This window comes from Culex quinquefasciatus, chromosome 3 (assembly GCF_015732765.1).
Source record: "Culex quinquefasciatus strain JHB chromosome 3, VPISU_Cqui_1.0_pri_paternal, whole genome shotgun sequence".
Classification (NCBI taxonomy): Eukaryota; Metazoa; Arthropoda; class Insecta; order Diptera; family Culicidae; genus Culex; species Culex quinquefasciatus.
In genome coordinates this window covers 19,153,219-19,171,589 of record NC_051863.1, presented here as the reverse complement: position 1 = coordinate 19,171,589, position 18,371 = coordinate 19,153,219, and the positions used below count along the sequence as shown (strand labels likewise).

At 34.6% G+C, this 18,371-nt stretch overlaps 2 protein-coding genes across 5 annotated transcripts in view; both read right to left on the bottom strand.

The window, feature by feature from the left end:
- The window catches only part of LOC6047519 (high affinity cGMP-specific 3',5'-cyclic phosphodiesterase 9A), a 431,410-nt gene that overhangs the window by 90,710 nt on the left and 322,329 nt on the right, over positions 1-18,371 (bottom strand). The gene's annotated exons all lie outside the window — the stretch shown is intronic.
- LOC6047521 lies at positions 9,853-15,727 on the bottom strand. Its single transcript, XM_038259076.1, has 2 exons — positions 15,706-15,727; positions 9,853-11,244 (listed from the first exon to the last, which is right to left on the bottom strand). The coding sequence occupies exons 1-2, from the start codon at positions 15,725-15,727 to the stop codon at positions 10,001-10,003; spliced, it is 1,266 nt and encodes a 421-aa protein (XP_038115004.1). The 3' UTR covers positions 9,853-10,000.

Sequence of the window (18,371 nt, the reverse complement as noted above, 5' to 3'; positions counted from 1 at the left end):
ACTGCTCATCAGCGAAAATTGAATTTTCATTAATGTGCGTCATCATTCTATTAAGAATTATTCTTTCGAATAATTTACTAATAGATGAAAGCAAACTAATGGGCCGATAGCTTGAGGCTTCAGCAGGATTTTTATCCGGTTTCAAAATCGGAATTACTTTGGCATTTTTCCAACTACTGGGAAAATATGCCAAATCAAAACATTTGTTGAAAATTTTGACCAAGCAACTTAAAGTTGCTTCTGGTAATTTTTTAATTAAAATGTAAAAAATGCCATCCTCACCAGGGACTTTCATATTTTTAAATTTTTTGATAATAGATTTTATTTCATTCAGATCCGTATTAAAAACTTCATCTGATGAAAATTCTTGTTCAACAATATTCTGAAATTCTATTGAAATTTGATTTTCAATAGGACTCAAAACATTCAAGTTGAAATTATGAGCACTCTCGAACTGCTGAGCAAGTTTTTGAGCTTTTTCCCCATTAGTTAATAGAATATTATCACCATCTTTTAAAGAAGGGATGGGTTTTTGAGGTTTCTTAAGAACCTTTGAAAGTTTCCAAAAAGGTTTGGAATAAGGTTTAATTTGTTCGACATCTCTTGCGAACTTTTCATTTCGCAGGAAAGTGAATCTGTGGTCAATAACCTTTTGCAAATCTTTTTGAATTCGCTTCAGTGCAGGATCACGAGAACGTTGATACTGTCTTCGGCAAACATTTTTCAGACGAATCAGAAGCTGAAGATCGTCATCAATAATGGGAGAATCAAATTTGACTTGGACTTTAGGAATAGCAATATTCCTAGCATCCAAAATTGCATTAGTTAAAGATTCCAAGGCTGAATCAATATCAGCTTTGGTTTCTAAAACAAAATCATGATTTAAATTATTCTCAATATGATGCTGATACCTGTCCCAATTAGCTTTGTGGTAATTAAACACAGAACTATTGGGTCTGGTAACTGCTTCATGAGAAAGTGAAAAAGTTACTGGGAGGTGATCAGAATCAAAATCAGCATGAGTCACTAAAGGACCACAATACTGACTTTGATTTGTCAAAACCAAATCAATTGTTGATGGATTTCTAACAGAAGAAAAGCAAGTTGGTCCATTCGGGTATAATACCGAATAAAGACCAGAAGTGCAATCTCTGAATAGAATTTTACCGTTGGAATTTACTTTTGAATTATTCCAAGATTGGTGTTTTGCATTAAAATCACCGATGATCAAAAATCGAGATCTATGCCGAGTAAGTTTATTCAAATCCCCTTTGAAATAATTTTTATTTTCCCCAGTGCATTGGAAAGGCAAATATGCAGCTGCAATCATAATTTTCCCAAAAGAAGTTTCAAGTTCAATGCCCAAACTTTCAATAACTTTTAACTTAAAGTCACGTAACGTGCTATAAGTCATACTACGGTGGATAACTATTGCAACTCCACCGCCATTTCGATTCATTCGGTTATTGGTTATAACTTTATAATCTGGATCACTTTTCAAATAAGTGCCAGTTTTTAAAAATGTTTCGGTTATAACAGCAACATGCACGTTATGAACTCGTAAAAGTTGAAAAATTCATTTTCTTTCGCTTTTAAAGAGCGAGCATTAAAATTCATAATATTGATGGAATTACTTAGATCCATGATTAAACTTCAGGGTAAGAACAACATCATTCGCAAATTTTAATCCAATCTGGATTGCTTCCATCATGGATGTAGCATTACTCATTGTTTGAATCAAACCAAACAGTGAGTTTTGCAAAAAAGTCATTTTTTCAAACGTAACATCGTCGAGATCAGAAGATCCCAAAGCGTTGCCAGCAGACAATTTTTCAAATGAGATTTGAGGTACCTGCCCAATTTCAGGGTAACATCTCTCCTGTCATTTTGATTTGGGCTGTCAGCTTTGGATAGCAAATCAGCAATCAGGGTTAGCTATTTCACCAATCCCAGGTTGGTAAATTTAACTGTAATTTTAGCTGATTCAATCAAAAAATCAATGTTTCACCAATTTGAAGCCAGCTAATTTGAATTGTTGAATTTTAGATGGAACTTCTTTCCGTGTGTTTGTTTCCGTTTACATTGCGAGCTCTATGTTGCTAAGCCATTTTTATTAGGCAAAAAATTTAAAATATTGACATTAAAAAAAAAATAGCTCATTCGATATCCTAAAAAGTGTTCCCAGTAAAGTCAACACAGGATTAAAGGATTGCTTTTTTACTGTTTTTACATCACACACAAATGCAAACGAATATACACATTTTTTACATTCTCCTCCCACCGACACACTTCCATTGACAGAATGGCGTTGGCCACAGGTGTCGCAGTGGGTTTAATAGGATTACTGATGGAAATCGATTTGTCCCAGCGTATGCTTTTGGGAGTGCATTTTTTTTTCCAGCTGAGAAAATCTGCTTGCTCCGTGTGTGATTTCGCCCATTAATATGCTGCTATTTTGTTGTTGCTTCGTTAACAGGATTACGAATCCATCGTTTAATGAACAATGCCGAGCCTAACCATGTAATCCGCTTAAATATTGTTCTTGCTGCCGAACACAAACAGAAGCTCCAAGAAAGGGGGTTGAGCTTGTGGGAGGGTGAAGTTGTGGGTTGGTATCTTTAGAAATATTTTGAGCATATAATCAAATTATTGGAATTGATTTATTAAAAAAAAATCTTCATCTTCTTACCATGAATAGAATCCTGTAGAAGCTATTATTTAGTATGTTAAAATTTCAGAAAATTCACATTTGATATAAGTTGCAATAAAACACTTAAAACTATCTTCCTTTACAATTACATGATTTCCACTGTTAAACACAATTTTCTTCAATTCTTTTAACTTCATACAACAAAACTTCACTCCGAAATTCTAAAATCCCACCCACCCGATTCCGATCGCGCCCGACGTTCGTCCCGTCCGTAACGCGGTTCACTTGCAACTGATTGATCCGTGATCAGCAGAGAGATAGCTACAGCTAGTCACCCAAAATGGCTGCCAAAAAGCAGTCGTCTATCTGGGTGGTCTCGCCTTACGCTGGCAACACTGCGCTGTGCCAAAAATTACCGCGTGACCGACTGGCAAAAATGACCCTCATTTCCATATAAAGCTGCACCGGGAATGGACGCGCGGTCTCCGGTCCCATCATGGCCAGGCCGTAAAGTAATTAATTTCTAAACAAACGATTAGATTCTCGTCCCGCAACCTCACAACTCGGGGCCAGTACGCCAATCAATGGTTTGATGGGTAGATTTTTAGAAGTGAGTTATTGGAACCTGGATCCTCAACTTTATACACGTATGAAATTCCTGTTAGTGGATCCGTAAAAAATATGTTGCTCAATATAATTTGTGGAATTTTTAGACTATCGTTATTTCGATAATTGTATAATCGGTGATAATCTTATCGATATATTTTTGATTTATATATTTTTTAATTGACTTGATCCATCTAAAGTATAAATATTCAAAAAAATATATAATTGGCAATACAATCCAGACTCGATTATCCTAAATTCGATTATCCGAAGGTTTGTATGGGACTTCGGTAAGCGAATCATGACCAACATTTTTTTTAAATTACACAGAAAAAAAATAATGTAAATTTGGAAGCTGTAATTTTGGAAGGTTGAATATTATCTCTTTTATGATGTAATTTTACCTCAATTTAGACTGAAAAAGTGACATTACACCAGAAAAGTGGTAAAATAACACATTTCCAGAGGTAAAATTACACCTTTTTTCTGACATAAAAGATGTACCCCTTCCCAGATGTAATATTACCATGATTTTTTTCTGTGTATTTAATATTCTTACTTAAACCTGGATAGTCAATTAGCATAAATTATAAAAAACGAGTTATTTTGAAAAGACAATCTCATAGGAAATTGGACGAGCTTTCCGGTAAAAATAATTTCAAGACTGAAAAATCAAGTCTGTCATATAGAAAATGCCAAAAACCATCAAAAAACCTATTTCTTCAACATTTTTATTTTAAAAACAGCTGTAACTTCACAAGGGTTGAACATGGGACAGTGGTCAATATCGAAACTTTTATGACAAATTGTCTGGAGAATCAATTCCCGTTTTCGGTTTTTGAAATTTTGACGTTTAGAGCGCTTTTCAAAAAAACGTTGTCGGTAAATGATTTTTGTATTTCCATCCAGAATTTTTCGTGAGTTTTTTTGTAACATCGTAAGCTATTTACACAAAAAATTTGAACGAAAAAAAGTTGGCTCACCTTCAAATTTGACTTTGAAACTTAAAAATCTCATAAAAAGGCGTGTTTTTTCCTTTCAGTGTATTTTTTTCGGAAAGCTCGTCAAATTTCCTACAAGTTTGTCTCCGAGTACTTTTTGATACGATGAAAAGGCTTCAAGATACAGCGATATTTAAATTACGAAATGCAAAAATATTTAAAATACTTACGCCCATCTCAAATGTTAGTATCGACTGTATCTGGCTCCCTATGCACAAAAATTGCTAACATACAGTATGTAAAAAAAGTATTTACACCCCTTGGGCACTATGCACATTTTGTGATGAAACATGTAAAAAAATTAAAGTTTGACAGGAACCTAGTACTACGTTTTGTTCAAAAACTCATGCCAAACATTTTGCTACAAAAAGCTCATGAAAAGATGATTTCAATAAAGTTATATAACAAATACTATTACGAAAATAAAAAGGCGCAAAAAAGTATGTACACCTTTCAAAAATTAACATAAATAATGTTATTTTTGACAAATCACCATAAATCCAGTCTCTCAACTCCAAATAGGCATCCTTGACTGATTAAAAAAATAATTTGGATTGAATATAAAGTTTACTAACTACTTAGTATAAAAGTTTATATAACTCTGGAAATTCTATATAAAACTTATCTAAACTTAATTTTGCAAACTTTTAATTCAACTAAATGTCAATGGGTAATTCTCCGCCAACTCACACAGCAGTTGCCCCGACCCCTCTTCGATTTGCGTGAAACTTTGTCCTAAGAGGTAACTTTTGTCCCTGATCACGAATACGAGGTCCGTTTTTTGATATCTCGTGACGGAGGGGCGGTACGACCCCTTCCATTTTTGAACATGTGAAAAAAGAGGTGTTTTTCAATAATTTGCAGCCTGAAACGGTGATGAGATAGAAATTTGGTGTCAAAGGGACTTTTGTGTAAAATTAGACGCCCGATATGATGGCGTACTCAGAATTCCGAATAAACGTATTTTTCATCGAAAAAAACACTAAAAAAGTTTTAAAAATTCTCCCATTTTCCGTTACTTGACTGTAAAAAATTTTGGAACATGTCATTTTATGGGAAATTTAATGTTCTTTTCGAATCTACATTGACCCAGAAGGGTCATTTTTTCATTTAGAACAAAATTTTTCATTTTAAAATTTCGTGTTTTTTCTAACTTTGCAGGGTTATTTTTTAGAGTGTAACAATGTTCTACAAAGTTGTAGAGCAGACAATTACAAAAATTTTGATATATAGACATAAGGGGTGCTTATAAACATCACGAGTTATCGCGATTTTACGAAAAAAAGTTTTGAAAAAGTTTGTCGTCATCGATCATGGCCATTCATGGTCACCCGCGACATACACGGACGACGAAACAAAGAGAAACGCAAAAAACTTTTTCAAAACTTTTTTCGTAAAATCGCGATAACTCGTGATGTTGCAAACCTGTCTATATATCAATGTAATTGTCTGCTCTACAACTTTGTAGAACATTGTTACACTAAAAATAACCCTGCAAAGTTAGAAAAACACGAAATTTTAAAATGAAAATATTGTTCTAAATGAAAAGCAATGTAGATTCGAAAAGTACATTAAATTTCCCATAAAATGACATGTTCCAAAATTTTTACAGTCGAGTAACGGAAAATGGGAGAATTTTAAAACTTTTGTGTTTTTCGATGAAAATACGTTTATTCGGAATTCTGAGTACGCCATCAAATCGGGCGTCTAATTTCATAAAAGTCCCTTTGACCTCAATTATCACCATTTCAGGCTGCGCATGTTCAAAAAAGGGTCGCCAAACGGACGCTTCGTCAGGGACAAAGATTTTGCACAAGACAGGTTCACGCAAATTTCAGTCGAACAACTTCCCGATTTCGTGTGAGTTGGTAGAGAATTACCAATATACCATAGAATTGCTAAATAAACATTTTGGAGTGGGTATAACACCGTTTTGGGGGTTTGTATCGATAGAATAGATTTTTCGTTGGAATTTCGTACCAACCCGGAATTACGTCGTCGGAAAATCGCCGGCATCGAACCGGTCCACAATTCTTAAGTCAACCTATGTGGCATCGGAAAGGGCATAAAATTTCCGATCTTTTGATACCCATACATCTAGGTTTTCTATAAAACCCACGATTTTAAATACCTAGGTAAAAACGTTGTTATGGTTTTGTTTGAGCAATCTGCCAAAAATGTATGGAATTTCGTAATTTTTGTTCTCGTGGATCAAACTTACTTTTTGCCCAGGTATTTAAAAACGTAGGTTTGAAAAAAACGTAGATGTTTGGGTATCAAATCGGAAATTTTATGCCCTTTCCGATGTTAACTTGTGAATCGTGGACCGGTTCGGATGCCGGATTTTCCTACGACGTAATTCCGGGTTGGTACCAACGAAAATCTATTCTATCGATACAAATACCCCAAAACGGTATTATACCCACTCCAAAATGTTTATTTAGCAATTATATGGTAATATATTGACATTTAGTTGAATTAAAAGTTTGCAAAATTAAGTTTAGATAAGTTTTATATAGAATTTCCAGAGTTATATAAACTTTTATACTAAGTAGTTAGTAAACTTTATATTCAATCCAAATTCTTTTAATCAGTCAAGGATGCCTATTTGGAGTTGGGAGACTGGATTTATGGTGATTTGTCAACAAATAACATTATTTATGGTGAAAGGTGTACAAACTTTTTTGCACCTTTTTATTTTCGTAATAGTACTTTTATTGAAATCATCTTTTCATGAGTTTTTTGTAGCAAAATGTTTGGCATGAGTTTCTGAACAAAACGTAGTACTAGGTTCCTGTCAAACTTTAAATTTTTTACATGTTTCATCACAAAATGTGCATAGTGCCCAAGGGGTGTAAATACTTTTTTTACATACTGTAAGTGTTGAATGACATGTCTACAAAGTTTCATTGAGATCGGAGAGGGTCGAGAAAAAAGTACCTAAAAAATTCCTGTTTTGGGTTGAAATTGTTCTCCAAAATCAAACGATTCCATTTTTTTGAGTTTTTTTAATGAAATGCTAAAATTTTCACAAAACACCGTATGTTAAATACTCAAATTTTCATAATTTGCATTATGGTTATGAAACGAAGAAAAATTAAGTATTCAATTTCCCACTTTTAGAGTTTCTGGAATGAAATACTAATATTTTCTCGTAATAATGTTTTTGGGTATTTTTCAGAAAAAAACTGATAAAAGTGAAAAATCGTACAAAATTTAACTTAGTTGAAAATTACGGTGTTCTGTGAAAATTTAAGTGAAAAACTATAAAACTCTTATAAAGGTAAATAGCAAACAAAATTACGCTTAGTTTTGCACTGAATTGTAAACTACTACAATTTGAGTATTTAAAAAAAAATACGATAATTTGAACAATGACCACTATACAAAACAAAATCTAACTAATGGTGCATATCAACCAGACCTTTTTGCACCCAGATTTTACATACATTTTAGAATGTTTAAAACTACGAGCAATAAGCTACTATTTCCATAAATATTTACAACAAAATTTTAGACTAAGAAGACAACAACTTCTTTGCACAGCGACTAAAAAAGTTGTTGTCTTCTTAAACCAAAATTGTCAAACTTACGGACCCAATCCTGAAAAAATCTGTTTGTAAAATAGTCAAACTTTGATGTGAATTATTTGGTAGACGGTACTTTAGGGGATGAAAAAAAAATATATCGATAGTTACCGTAATTTTGAAGATACTAAAATCTTGGTGCAAAAGCTCTGTTTGATGTGCGACGTTTAAGTGAAAAAACATACAAAATGATGCATTGTATTAAACCTAATTTTGAAAATTAGAGCATTTAAAAAAAGGTATTTTGTGAAAACTTGAGAATTTTGCAAAAAAAAATTCTAATAAAAGAGAAAAAGCATATAAAACTTTCTTTCGTTATATAGTAATATTGCAAATTATGAAAATTTTAGTTTTTTTAAACAAAAATTAAATTTGTAAAATTTTTTGAGTATTTATGCTTTAAAACTTATATAGAAAATTGACCATGATATGGCTGGATTGAGTCAATATTAGATATTTTTTCCGTTATCGTCGATAAGATTATCGTCGATAGAATTATCGAAATAACGATAACGATAAATTATCGTTATCGTCTTAACACTAACGATAACCGCTATCGCCATCGTTTGAATCTTTCAGAGAATTAAAATCAATTTTTTTAACATTTTTATAGCTTTTGTACGAACGAATTTTAAAACACCAATACACTGTTTATGGTCACATCAAATTTTAAAAATAAAACAATATCAACGACGTGAACAGTTTTTTGGAAATTTTATTCTGGGACACTTTTAAGTGACTTAAAAAAATGAATTTTAAGAAAAATTAACCATGCACAAATTTTCCAAGTATTCTGAGGCATTTTTTTTTTTCAAAATTAAATTTAAAATCTTTTTTTTAGAAGAAAGATAACACGATTGAAAACTTTAGGAAAAAAATGTTTCATAAACTCTAAGGCAATTTGCTTGTTTTGAATTTTTGCTTTACTATTTTATAAATAGGCACACAGATTGAAAATTATGTTTTTTTTATGTTTTAGGGGAAGGTGGGGCAAGACGACCATATGGGGCAAGAGGAACAATCGCTCGTACGGCCGTAATTTTTACAATTTTGATTATTTCCAGTATGAGGAATTGTTGCTAGCAATGCAATTAGCTGATTCTACTACCACATAACCGCCAAAACGACGTAAACGCCACGGGGCATGAGATTTAATGAAGTTTTTTTCAAAACCTTTGTTTTCTTATAATATTTGGAAAGTACAAAATAAGGCTTAGGGTTCGATTTAAGGCTCATTTTATCAAAATGCTATTTTTCCTAGATCAGTAGTGTCCCTACCAATGACTTGCACCTATTATAAAGTATGATTTAACTTTTGGCTATTTTTGTTGAGAGCTTTTAAAAAACCTTGTCCAGGTGGGGCAAGTGTACCATATGGATTTTATTATGGAAAAATACGAATTGCTGCAACATCATATTTTATTGGGAAATAAATACATAAAAGTACTTAAAAACTGATAAACAATTGATAAAAAAAAATCCGTACAAAATATAGTGATATTATGAAAATTTCCTTTTTTTCATCTAAGTAATAATTTGTTTTTGTATAAACGATAAATTTTTTAGTAAAATATTATTAATTAATCTAAAAATTAAAGAAACGTTTCAAATACATTCTAATCTGATGTACCTAAGTGATAAATGTTCAATTGCAAATTAACATGTTATTTCATGCATTGTTCCTCTTGCCCCAACGGGTTGTTCGTCTTGCCCCACTAGTTGAGAAGAACGTACGGAAAATCATTTTTTTTAAATCAATTTTTTACATTAAAAAACAGGAGTTTTTAAAAACTTCTTCTATCAAAGTCTTAGTCAAGACCTGGAATAAGATGATTTTAAAAAAATCCGACAGATTTTTAACGTTTTTGATGGGTTATAACGAGCATTTCCTTAGCTTGTTACACTTGCCCCACTTTCCCCTACCAGTGATTCAAATAACTTATGGTCTAAGCACTTGGTGTAGGCTTAAAATAAATTCAGAATCTGATTAAATTTTGCAATTGTGATGATAAAGTAATACTATTTGAAAAATATTCTAAAATCTGTGTAGTACAGCGGAAAAACGGTTAAACAAGACTGAAAAGACTAAAAACAATGATTCATTTCGATGCATGCTTAACTGCCTTTAATATGTTTTTTCTGATTGTTTTGCAAATTTAGCTAACTCGAAATCTTGATCTCTGGCCCAACAATTTCCTCATCCGAAACCAGATCCACTCCAGCAGCAGCGCCCCTCCCGAAACGACCCAACCCGTCCCGATCAGATACCAAACAGCCGCAATGTCCTCCAGCCCCAGAATGCTGTCCTCGTCCCAAAGTGCGTACGCCTGCCTGTCCGACGACACTCGCGTGCCAAAGTCCGCCATCCACTTGTTCCACAAGCCAGCCTCGTTGATCCAGCTGGTCACCAACCCCAATCTTCCGTAGTACGTAAAGTGATTCGCCACCGCGTAATACCTCCAACTCCAGTCGAGCATTTCTTCGAGCAGGTAGAACTTGCGCCGGGCTGCCCGGTATCCAAACTCTTCAATTTCCTGACTAATCAGCTGTTTGAGCAGAGTTTCCCCCAGGCTGCACACCACCATGTAACCGTACTCGCGGTCCATCCGATCGTACCGGAAGTTCTCCACCTCAATCATCCTCCGCAACATGTTGAGGTGGATGTCTGTAACCGCGTTTTCAGCGGCCATCTGCTGCTTGGTACCAACTGGAACCTTGAACTGCAGGTCACTTTTGAGAACTTCATTTACCGATCGCATATCGGGGGTGTACCTCGTTACGGTCATGTAGCGGATCACCTTGATCAGGTAGGCTTCCGATAGGATGAACAGCAGCACCGTACAAGCGAAGCAGTAGAACCGCTTCCAGCGGAGATGTCGGTGATCTGGGGTTGGATCACCAAACAGCAGGATCATCACCAAATTGTTTGGGAATGTATTCGGACAGAACCGGACCAGCAGCAGATCGAGGCACAACACGGCTAGGATCAGCAGCCAGATGTTGAGCTGAAAGGGATGCACCAAGTGGTACACCACGTTCCTGCTCAAGCTCTTCGGTAGCACCAAACACAGTCCGATCTTGTCGAACACGTACATTTGCTCGGCGAACGCGTTGGCAAAGATCGCTCGAGAGATGATCATATCGATGCTTTTGCTAGCCAGATCGCGTTCAACTTTGGCACGATAATTTGAGTACGTAATTTGTTTGTTGGAGGCCATCACGAATCGGTACCGAATCCGGGCACTTCCGAACACCGCCTTGCAGACTTCAATATCCAGGCCTGTTAGTTCACCATTGGCCAGCGTTGCGTACGGAGGTCGAGTCCCGATGGTTTGGATGCGAACCTCGTAGTGACTCCAGTCGCGGCGGTCGTCCAGAACATCCGTTAAAGAGGAGTTTGCTGGAAATGTCAGGCGACGTTTATCCACTGGAGTAAGACGATGATACTGGGGAGGACTTGCGGATATGTCAATCAAAATAATGTTACTGGAAATCGTTGTTTTGAAGGCGAATTCGTGATCTTTCGATATTGGAGAGTTCACTACAGCAACGAGATATTGCGTCGATAAATTTGCCAGTATCTTAAGCGGTCGAGGTCGTTTCCTAAAAGACTCCAACGATTTCTTCAAGCGCAGCGCATTTGTACCATCAAGAAGGAACATAACCTTCCTCTTAGCGTTGATGTTAATAGATTCTTCGTACTTTCGAACAATGAGACGACCAAGGTTTCTCCGTATTTCGTCGAAAAGTAGTTCAACCACTGCATCGGAAGTGGGATCGATGACGATGTCCAACGTTCCCTGAGTAACCTGCTGAATGTGTTCGATGATTTTCAGTAACCATCCTGATTTTCCAACTTGCAATTTCTCAAAAGTGGCAATTTGATACGAGTGATAGCACAGAAAGGTCAAAGTGAAGAGCACTGAAAACTTCATTGCTATCGACTTATTGAACCAAGAATGAATTACAAATCATGAATCAAAACGGTTTTGTGAACATCAGGATCAATTAGTTTTAGGTAGTTCCATTGAAAACCACTCTCGGTAATAAATTATTATCGATTTCATAATGAAAGTTAAAAGTTTCCATATCACCAAATTACATCTTAATTTCTTGCTCAGAAATCAATCAGGCCTGATTTCTAATAATGTCCATGCCATGCCTCGGTTTGGCACCGCATATGAGGGATGCAAAACCGAGGCGTGCATAACTGAAGCACAGAGCTCATATGATTTTGGATATATGGAAGACATTGGCTATAATGAAATGCAAAAACCAAACATTTCGAATGTAATGAATTTTGAAACTTTGAAATGTTGAGTATTTTTGAGAAAATACTTTTTTTTTTGAATATTTAGATCATTTAAAAAAAATGTTATAACTATCGAAATTTATTAAAATATCTCGATCATTTGATACCCATATTGTGAAAAACTTAAATTTTGAGATTTTTTTTTCGAAAATACGCAGTTTTTGATTTTTTTGAGTATTTTCAAACAATAGTTTTACAGTTTTCGAAATGTATGAAAAAATCCCGATTGTTTGATATCCATATTGTAATAAACTAAAATTTTGAGTATTTTTTTTTCGAAAATGTGTCGTTAACATTTTGAGTATTTTCAAAAAAATTATACTATATTCGAAATATGGGTCATTCCATCTCAACTGTGCACGAAAAAGTGCAAATTTGAAAATTACCCTCTCCGATCCTGCTCAAATTTGGCTGAGCTGTTGATACTATCAAAACATGCAAGAATCCCGAATTTCATCCAAATCGGACCACCCCCTCCATTTTTGTACCTCCCCAAAAAATCGACTTTTTGGCGATTTTTGGCCAAACCTCCTAGTTTCAAACGGCGATAGCTCAGGAACCACAAATCTCAGAAGGTCGGTCTTAGACTCAATTTTGAAGGAAATTGGACGTAGAATCCATTTCCGTGATCAAAATTTAGATTAATTTATTTTTTCTACCTGTATTGCGCAATTGAAAACTTTAAACGGCCGTATCTCAAAACACCCCAACTTATTTTTTTTATTTGACCTCACCATCGTGTTCCCCGGCCAATTTTACATAAGAATCACTTATCGACAGAAATGAATGTGTTTCGTTCCAGAGATATCGAATTTTAAAGTTTTGTGTTTTCGAGATTACCTGCATCAGCTTTATTCGCCGCATCTGCTAGAAGCACACAGGCGGGCTGATCAATAACTGCTACCTGGCCATTTATTGAAATAATATTTCATCATAAATAATCTTCATCAAATTGAGCAAAAATTAACTGTATAATACTGTAGGAAACTGAAGTTTAATCGCAAATGTTTATCTGCTCAAAAAAATTAATGAAGTGGAGCAAAATAGTGCCATTCAGCAAAAACCCCAAAACCTGCTTTATTATTATTATTATTATAGTTTATTATTGACACTTTACCATAATTCTGATTTATGGTTTAGATTGATCATATTAAATCAATTTTTATATAGTGAGCCAGCTCCATTTCATTAAAATATGATTTTGGTCAAGCTACATTTAATTAAAAAAATCCTTATACGTGAGGACAGCAGCCGTATTGTGTTCCAAGAATCCAAGAATGATAGATGAAAAAAAACACTGTTGTTCGGACGGTGTCGTAATCATCGCAACTAAATTTGGAGAATTAGCCGCTTTGCAGCAGATCAAACTTTGTGATTTTCTTACATTTTTCAGTTTTATACATTCCAGAAATCCTTTTCCTACTCTTTGTGATCGTGCTTCACTAGAGTACAACGTATCAACAAATTTTATTCATTTTAATTCATATTTTTACTCAATAATTTATCGTGCACTTATTTTTCAGTGTTACTAACAAGATTAATTCTCGGGTGAGTTTTTAAAAAGCCGTAAGAGCCATTGTGACCTCTGACACTAATTTTCGTTTTTCTAGAAAATGAAAAAAAATTTCATTTATTTTAAGTTTGGGGCACTTGAAGGACGTGTAGATGAACAATCTCGAGCATTTTGATATTGGTTTTTCGTAAGTAGGTCGAATACCGGTGCAAAAAGGACTTTGTTTAACAATGGCTCTTACGGCTTTTTGAAAACTAATCCGAGAATTGCATTTTCCTCTCGCTCCGTCGGAAACCAATTCTGCCCTTTACTGTGTGTCGTCATTGCTCTGTCCAGTGGGTTAACACAGAAATTCACTTCATTAATTTTTTTGAGCAGATAAACATTTGCGATTAAACTTCAGTTTCCTACAGTATTATACAGTTAATTTTTGCTTAATTTGATGAAGATTATTTATGATGAAATATTATTTCAATAAATGGCCAGGTAGCAGTTATTGATCAGCCCGCCTGTGTGCTTCTAGCAGATGCGGCGAAGGAAGCTGATGCAGGTAATCTCGAAAACACAAAACTTTAAAATTCGATATCTCTGGAACGAAACATATTCATTTCTGTCGATAGGTGATTCTTACAGTATGTAAAAAAAGTATTTACACCCCTTGGGCACTATGCACATATTGTGATGAAACATCTAAAAAATTTAATGTTGACACAAACCAAGTACTACGTTTTGTTCAGAAACTCATGCCAGACATTTTTCTACAAAAAACTCATGAAAAGATGATTTCTATAAAAAGTTATATAACAAATACTATTACGAAACTAAAAAAGGTGCAAAAAAAGTTTGTACACCTTTCGAAAAATTAACATAAATAATGTTATTTGTTGACAAACCACCATAAATCCAGTCTCCCAACTTCAAATAGGCATCCTTGACTGATTAAAAAAATAATTTGGATTGAATATAAAGTTTACTAACTACTTAGTATAAAAGTTTATATAACTCTGGAAATTCTATATAAAACTTATCTAAACTTAATTTTGCAAACTTTTAATTCAACTAAATGTCAATATATTACCATAGAATTGCTAAATAAACATTTTGGAGTGGGTATAACACCGTTTTGGGGGTATTTGTATCGATAGAATAGATTTTTCGTTGGAATTTCGTACCAACCCGGAATTACGTCGTCGGAAAATCCGCCGGCATCGAACCGGTCCACAATTCTTAAGTCAACCTATGTGGCATCGGAAAGGGCATAAAATTTCCGATCTTTTGATACCCATACATCTAGGTTTTCTATAAAACCCGTCTTTAAATACCTGGGCAAAAAGTAAGTTTGATCCACGAGAACAAAAATTACGAAATTCCATACATTTTTGGCAGATTGCTCAAACAAAACCATAACAACGTTTTTACCTAGGTATTTAAAATCGTGGGTTTTATAGAAAACCTAGATGTATGGGTATCAAATCGAGAAATTTTATGCCCTTTCATGCCACATAGGTTGACTTAAGAATGTGGACCGACGAATCCGTTTGTACGAAATTCCGGCAATCGTTCAAAATACCCCAAAACTGTTATACCAATGTTTATTTAGCAATATGGTAATATATTGACATTTAGTTGAAAAGTTTGCAAAATTAAGTTTAGATAAGTTTTATATAAATTTCAGAGTTATATACTTTTATACTAAGTAGTTAATAAACTTTATATTCAATCAAATGTCGGTAAGGTGAGGTGGTTTGTCAACAACATTATTTATGTAATTTTTCGAAAGGTGTACAAACTTTTTGCACCTTTTTAGTAATATATATATAACTTTATAGAAATCATCTTTTCATGAGTTTTAGAAAAATGTCTGGCATGAGTTTCTGAACAAAACGTAGTGGTTTGTGTCAACATTAAATTTAGATGTTTCATCTGCATAGTGCCCAAGGTGGTTAAATACTACTGTAAGAATCACCTATCGACAGAAATGAATATGTTTCGTTCCAGAGATATCGAATTTTAAAGTTTTGTGTTTTCGAGATTACCTGCATCAGCTTCCTTCGCCATCTGCTAGAAGCACACAGGCGGGCTGATCAATAACTGCTACCTGGCCATTTATTGAAATAATATTTCATCATAAATAATCTTCATCAAATTAAGCAAAAATTAACTGTATAAACTGGACTTTCGCAAATGTTTATCTGCTCAAAAAAATGAAGTGAATTTCTGTGTTAACCCACTGGACGAAACAATGACGACACACAGGCTGGAAAGCGAAAAAGCAATTCTCGGATTAGTTTTCAAAAAGCCGTAAGAGCCATTGTTAAACAAAGTCCTTTTTGCACCGGTATTCTGAAAAACCAATATCAAAATGCTCGAGATTGTTCATCTACACGTCAAAGTGCCCCAAACTTAAAATAAATGAAATTTTTTCATTTTCTAGAAAAACGAAATGTGTCAGAGGTCACAATGGCTCTTACGGCTTTAAACTCACCCGAGAATTAATCTTGTTAGTAACACTGAAAAATAAGTGCACGATAAATTATTGAGTAAAAATATGAATTAAAATGAATAAAATTTGTTGATACGTTGTACTCTAGTGAAGCACGATCACAAAGAGTAGGAAAAGATTTCTGATGTGGCTGAAAGAAAATCACAAAGTTTGATCTGCTGCAAAGCGGCTAATTCTCCAAATTTAGTTGCGATGATTACGACACCGTCCGAACAACTTTTTTTCATCATTCTTGGATTCTTGGAACACAATACGGCTGCTGTCCTCACGTATAAGGATTTTTAATTAAATGTAGCTTGACCAAAATCATATTTTAATGAAATGGAGCTGGCTCACTATATAAAAATTGATTTAATATGATCAATCTAAACCATAAATCAGAATTATGGTAAAGTGTCAATAATAAACTATAATAATAATAATAAAGCAGGTTTTGGGGTTTTTGCTCCACTTCATGCCCACGAGCAGATAAACATTTGCGATTAAACTTCAGTTTCCTACAGTATTATACAGTTAATTTTTGCTCAATTTGATGAAGATTATTTATGATGAAATATTATTTCAATAAATGGCCAGGTAGCAGTTATTGATCAGCCCGCAGCAGATGCGGCGAATAAAGCTGATGCAGGTAATCTCGAAAACACAAATCGATATCTCTGGAACGAAACATTCATTTCTGTCGATAAGTGATTCTGTAAAATTGGCCGGGAACACGATGGTGAGGTCAAATAAAAAAAAAAGAGTGTTTTGAGATACGGCCGTTTACAATTGCGCAATACAGGTAGAAAAATAAATCTAAATTTTGATCGCAGTAATTCCTTCAAAATTGAGTCTAAGACCTTCTGAGATTTGTGGTTCCTGAGCGCCGTTTGAAACTAGGAGGTTTGGCAAAAATCGCCAAAAGTCGATGAGGTGGAGGATGGTGAATGAAATTCGGGATTCTTGCATGTTTTGATAGTATCAACAGCTCAGCCAAATTTGAGCAGGATCGGAGAGGGTAATTTTCAAATTTGCACTTTCGTGCACAGTTGAGATGGAATGACCCATATTTCGAATATAGTATAATTTTTTGAAAATACTCAAAATGTTAACGACACATTTTCGAAAAAAATACTCAAAATTTTAGTTTATTACAATATGGATATCAAACAATCGGGATTTTTCACATTTCGAAAACTGTAAAACTATTGTTTGAAAATAAAACAAAAACTGCGTATTTTCGAAAAAAATCTCAAAATTTAAGTTTTTCACAATATGGGTATCAAATGATCGAGATATATTATAACATTTTTTAAATGATCTAAATATTCAAAAAAGTATTTTCTCAAAATACTCAACATTTCAAAGTTTCAAAATTCATTACATTCGAAATGTTTGGTTTTTTTCATTATAGCCAATGTCTTCCATATCCATCATATGAGCTCTGTGCTTCAGTTATGCACGCCTCGGTTTTGCATCCTCATATGCGGTGCCAAACAATGGCATGGACATTATTAGAAATCAGGCCTGATTGATTTCTGAGCAAGAAATGATGTAATTTGGTGATATGGAAACTTTCATTATGAAATCGATAATAATTTATTACCGAGGTGGTTTTCAATGGAACTACCTAAAACTAATTGATCCTGATCACAAAACCGTTTTGATTCATGATTTGTAATTCATTCTTGGTTCAATAAGTCGATAGCAATGAAGTTTTCAGTGCTCTTCACTTTGACCTTTCTGTGCTATCACTGTATCAAATTGCCACTTTTGAGGCAAGTTGAAAATCAGGATGGTTACTGAAAATCATCGAACACATTCAGCGGGTTACTCGGGGCGTTGGACATCGTCATCCACTTCGATGCGTGGTTGAACGGCAGAATCGAGTAACATCATCGCTAAGAGGAAGGTTATGTTCCTTCTTGATGGTACAAATGCGCTGCGCTTCGTTTAAAACGACCTCGATTTAACTGCGTTTGGCAATAACTCTCGACGCATGGCAATTCGCCTTTCAACGGCAGTATTTTGATTGACATATCCGCAAGTCCTCAGTATCGGTGGATAAACGTCGCCTGACATTTCCAGCAAACTCCTCTTTAACGGATGTTCTGACGACCGCCGCGACTGGAGTCACTACGAATCCAGGGACTCGACGTACGCAACGCTGGCCAATGGTGAACTAACAGGCCTGGATATTGAAGTCTGCAAGGCGGTGTT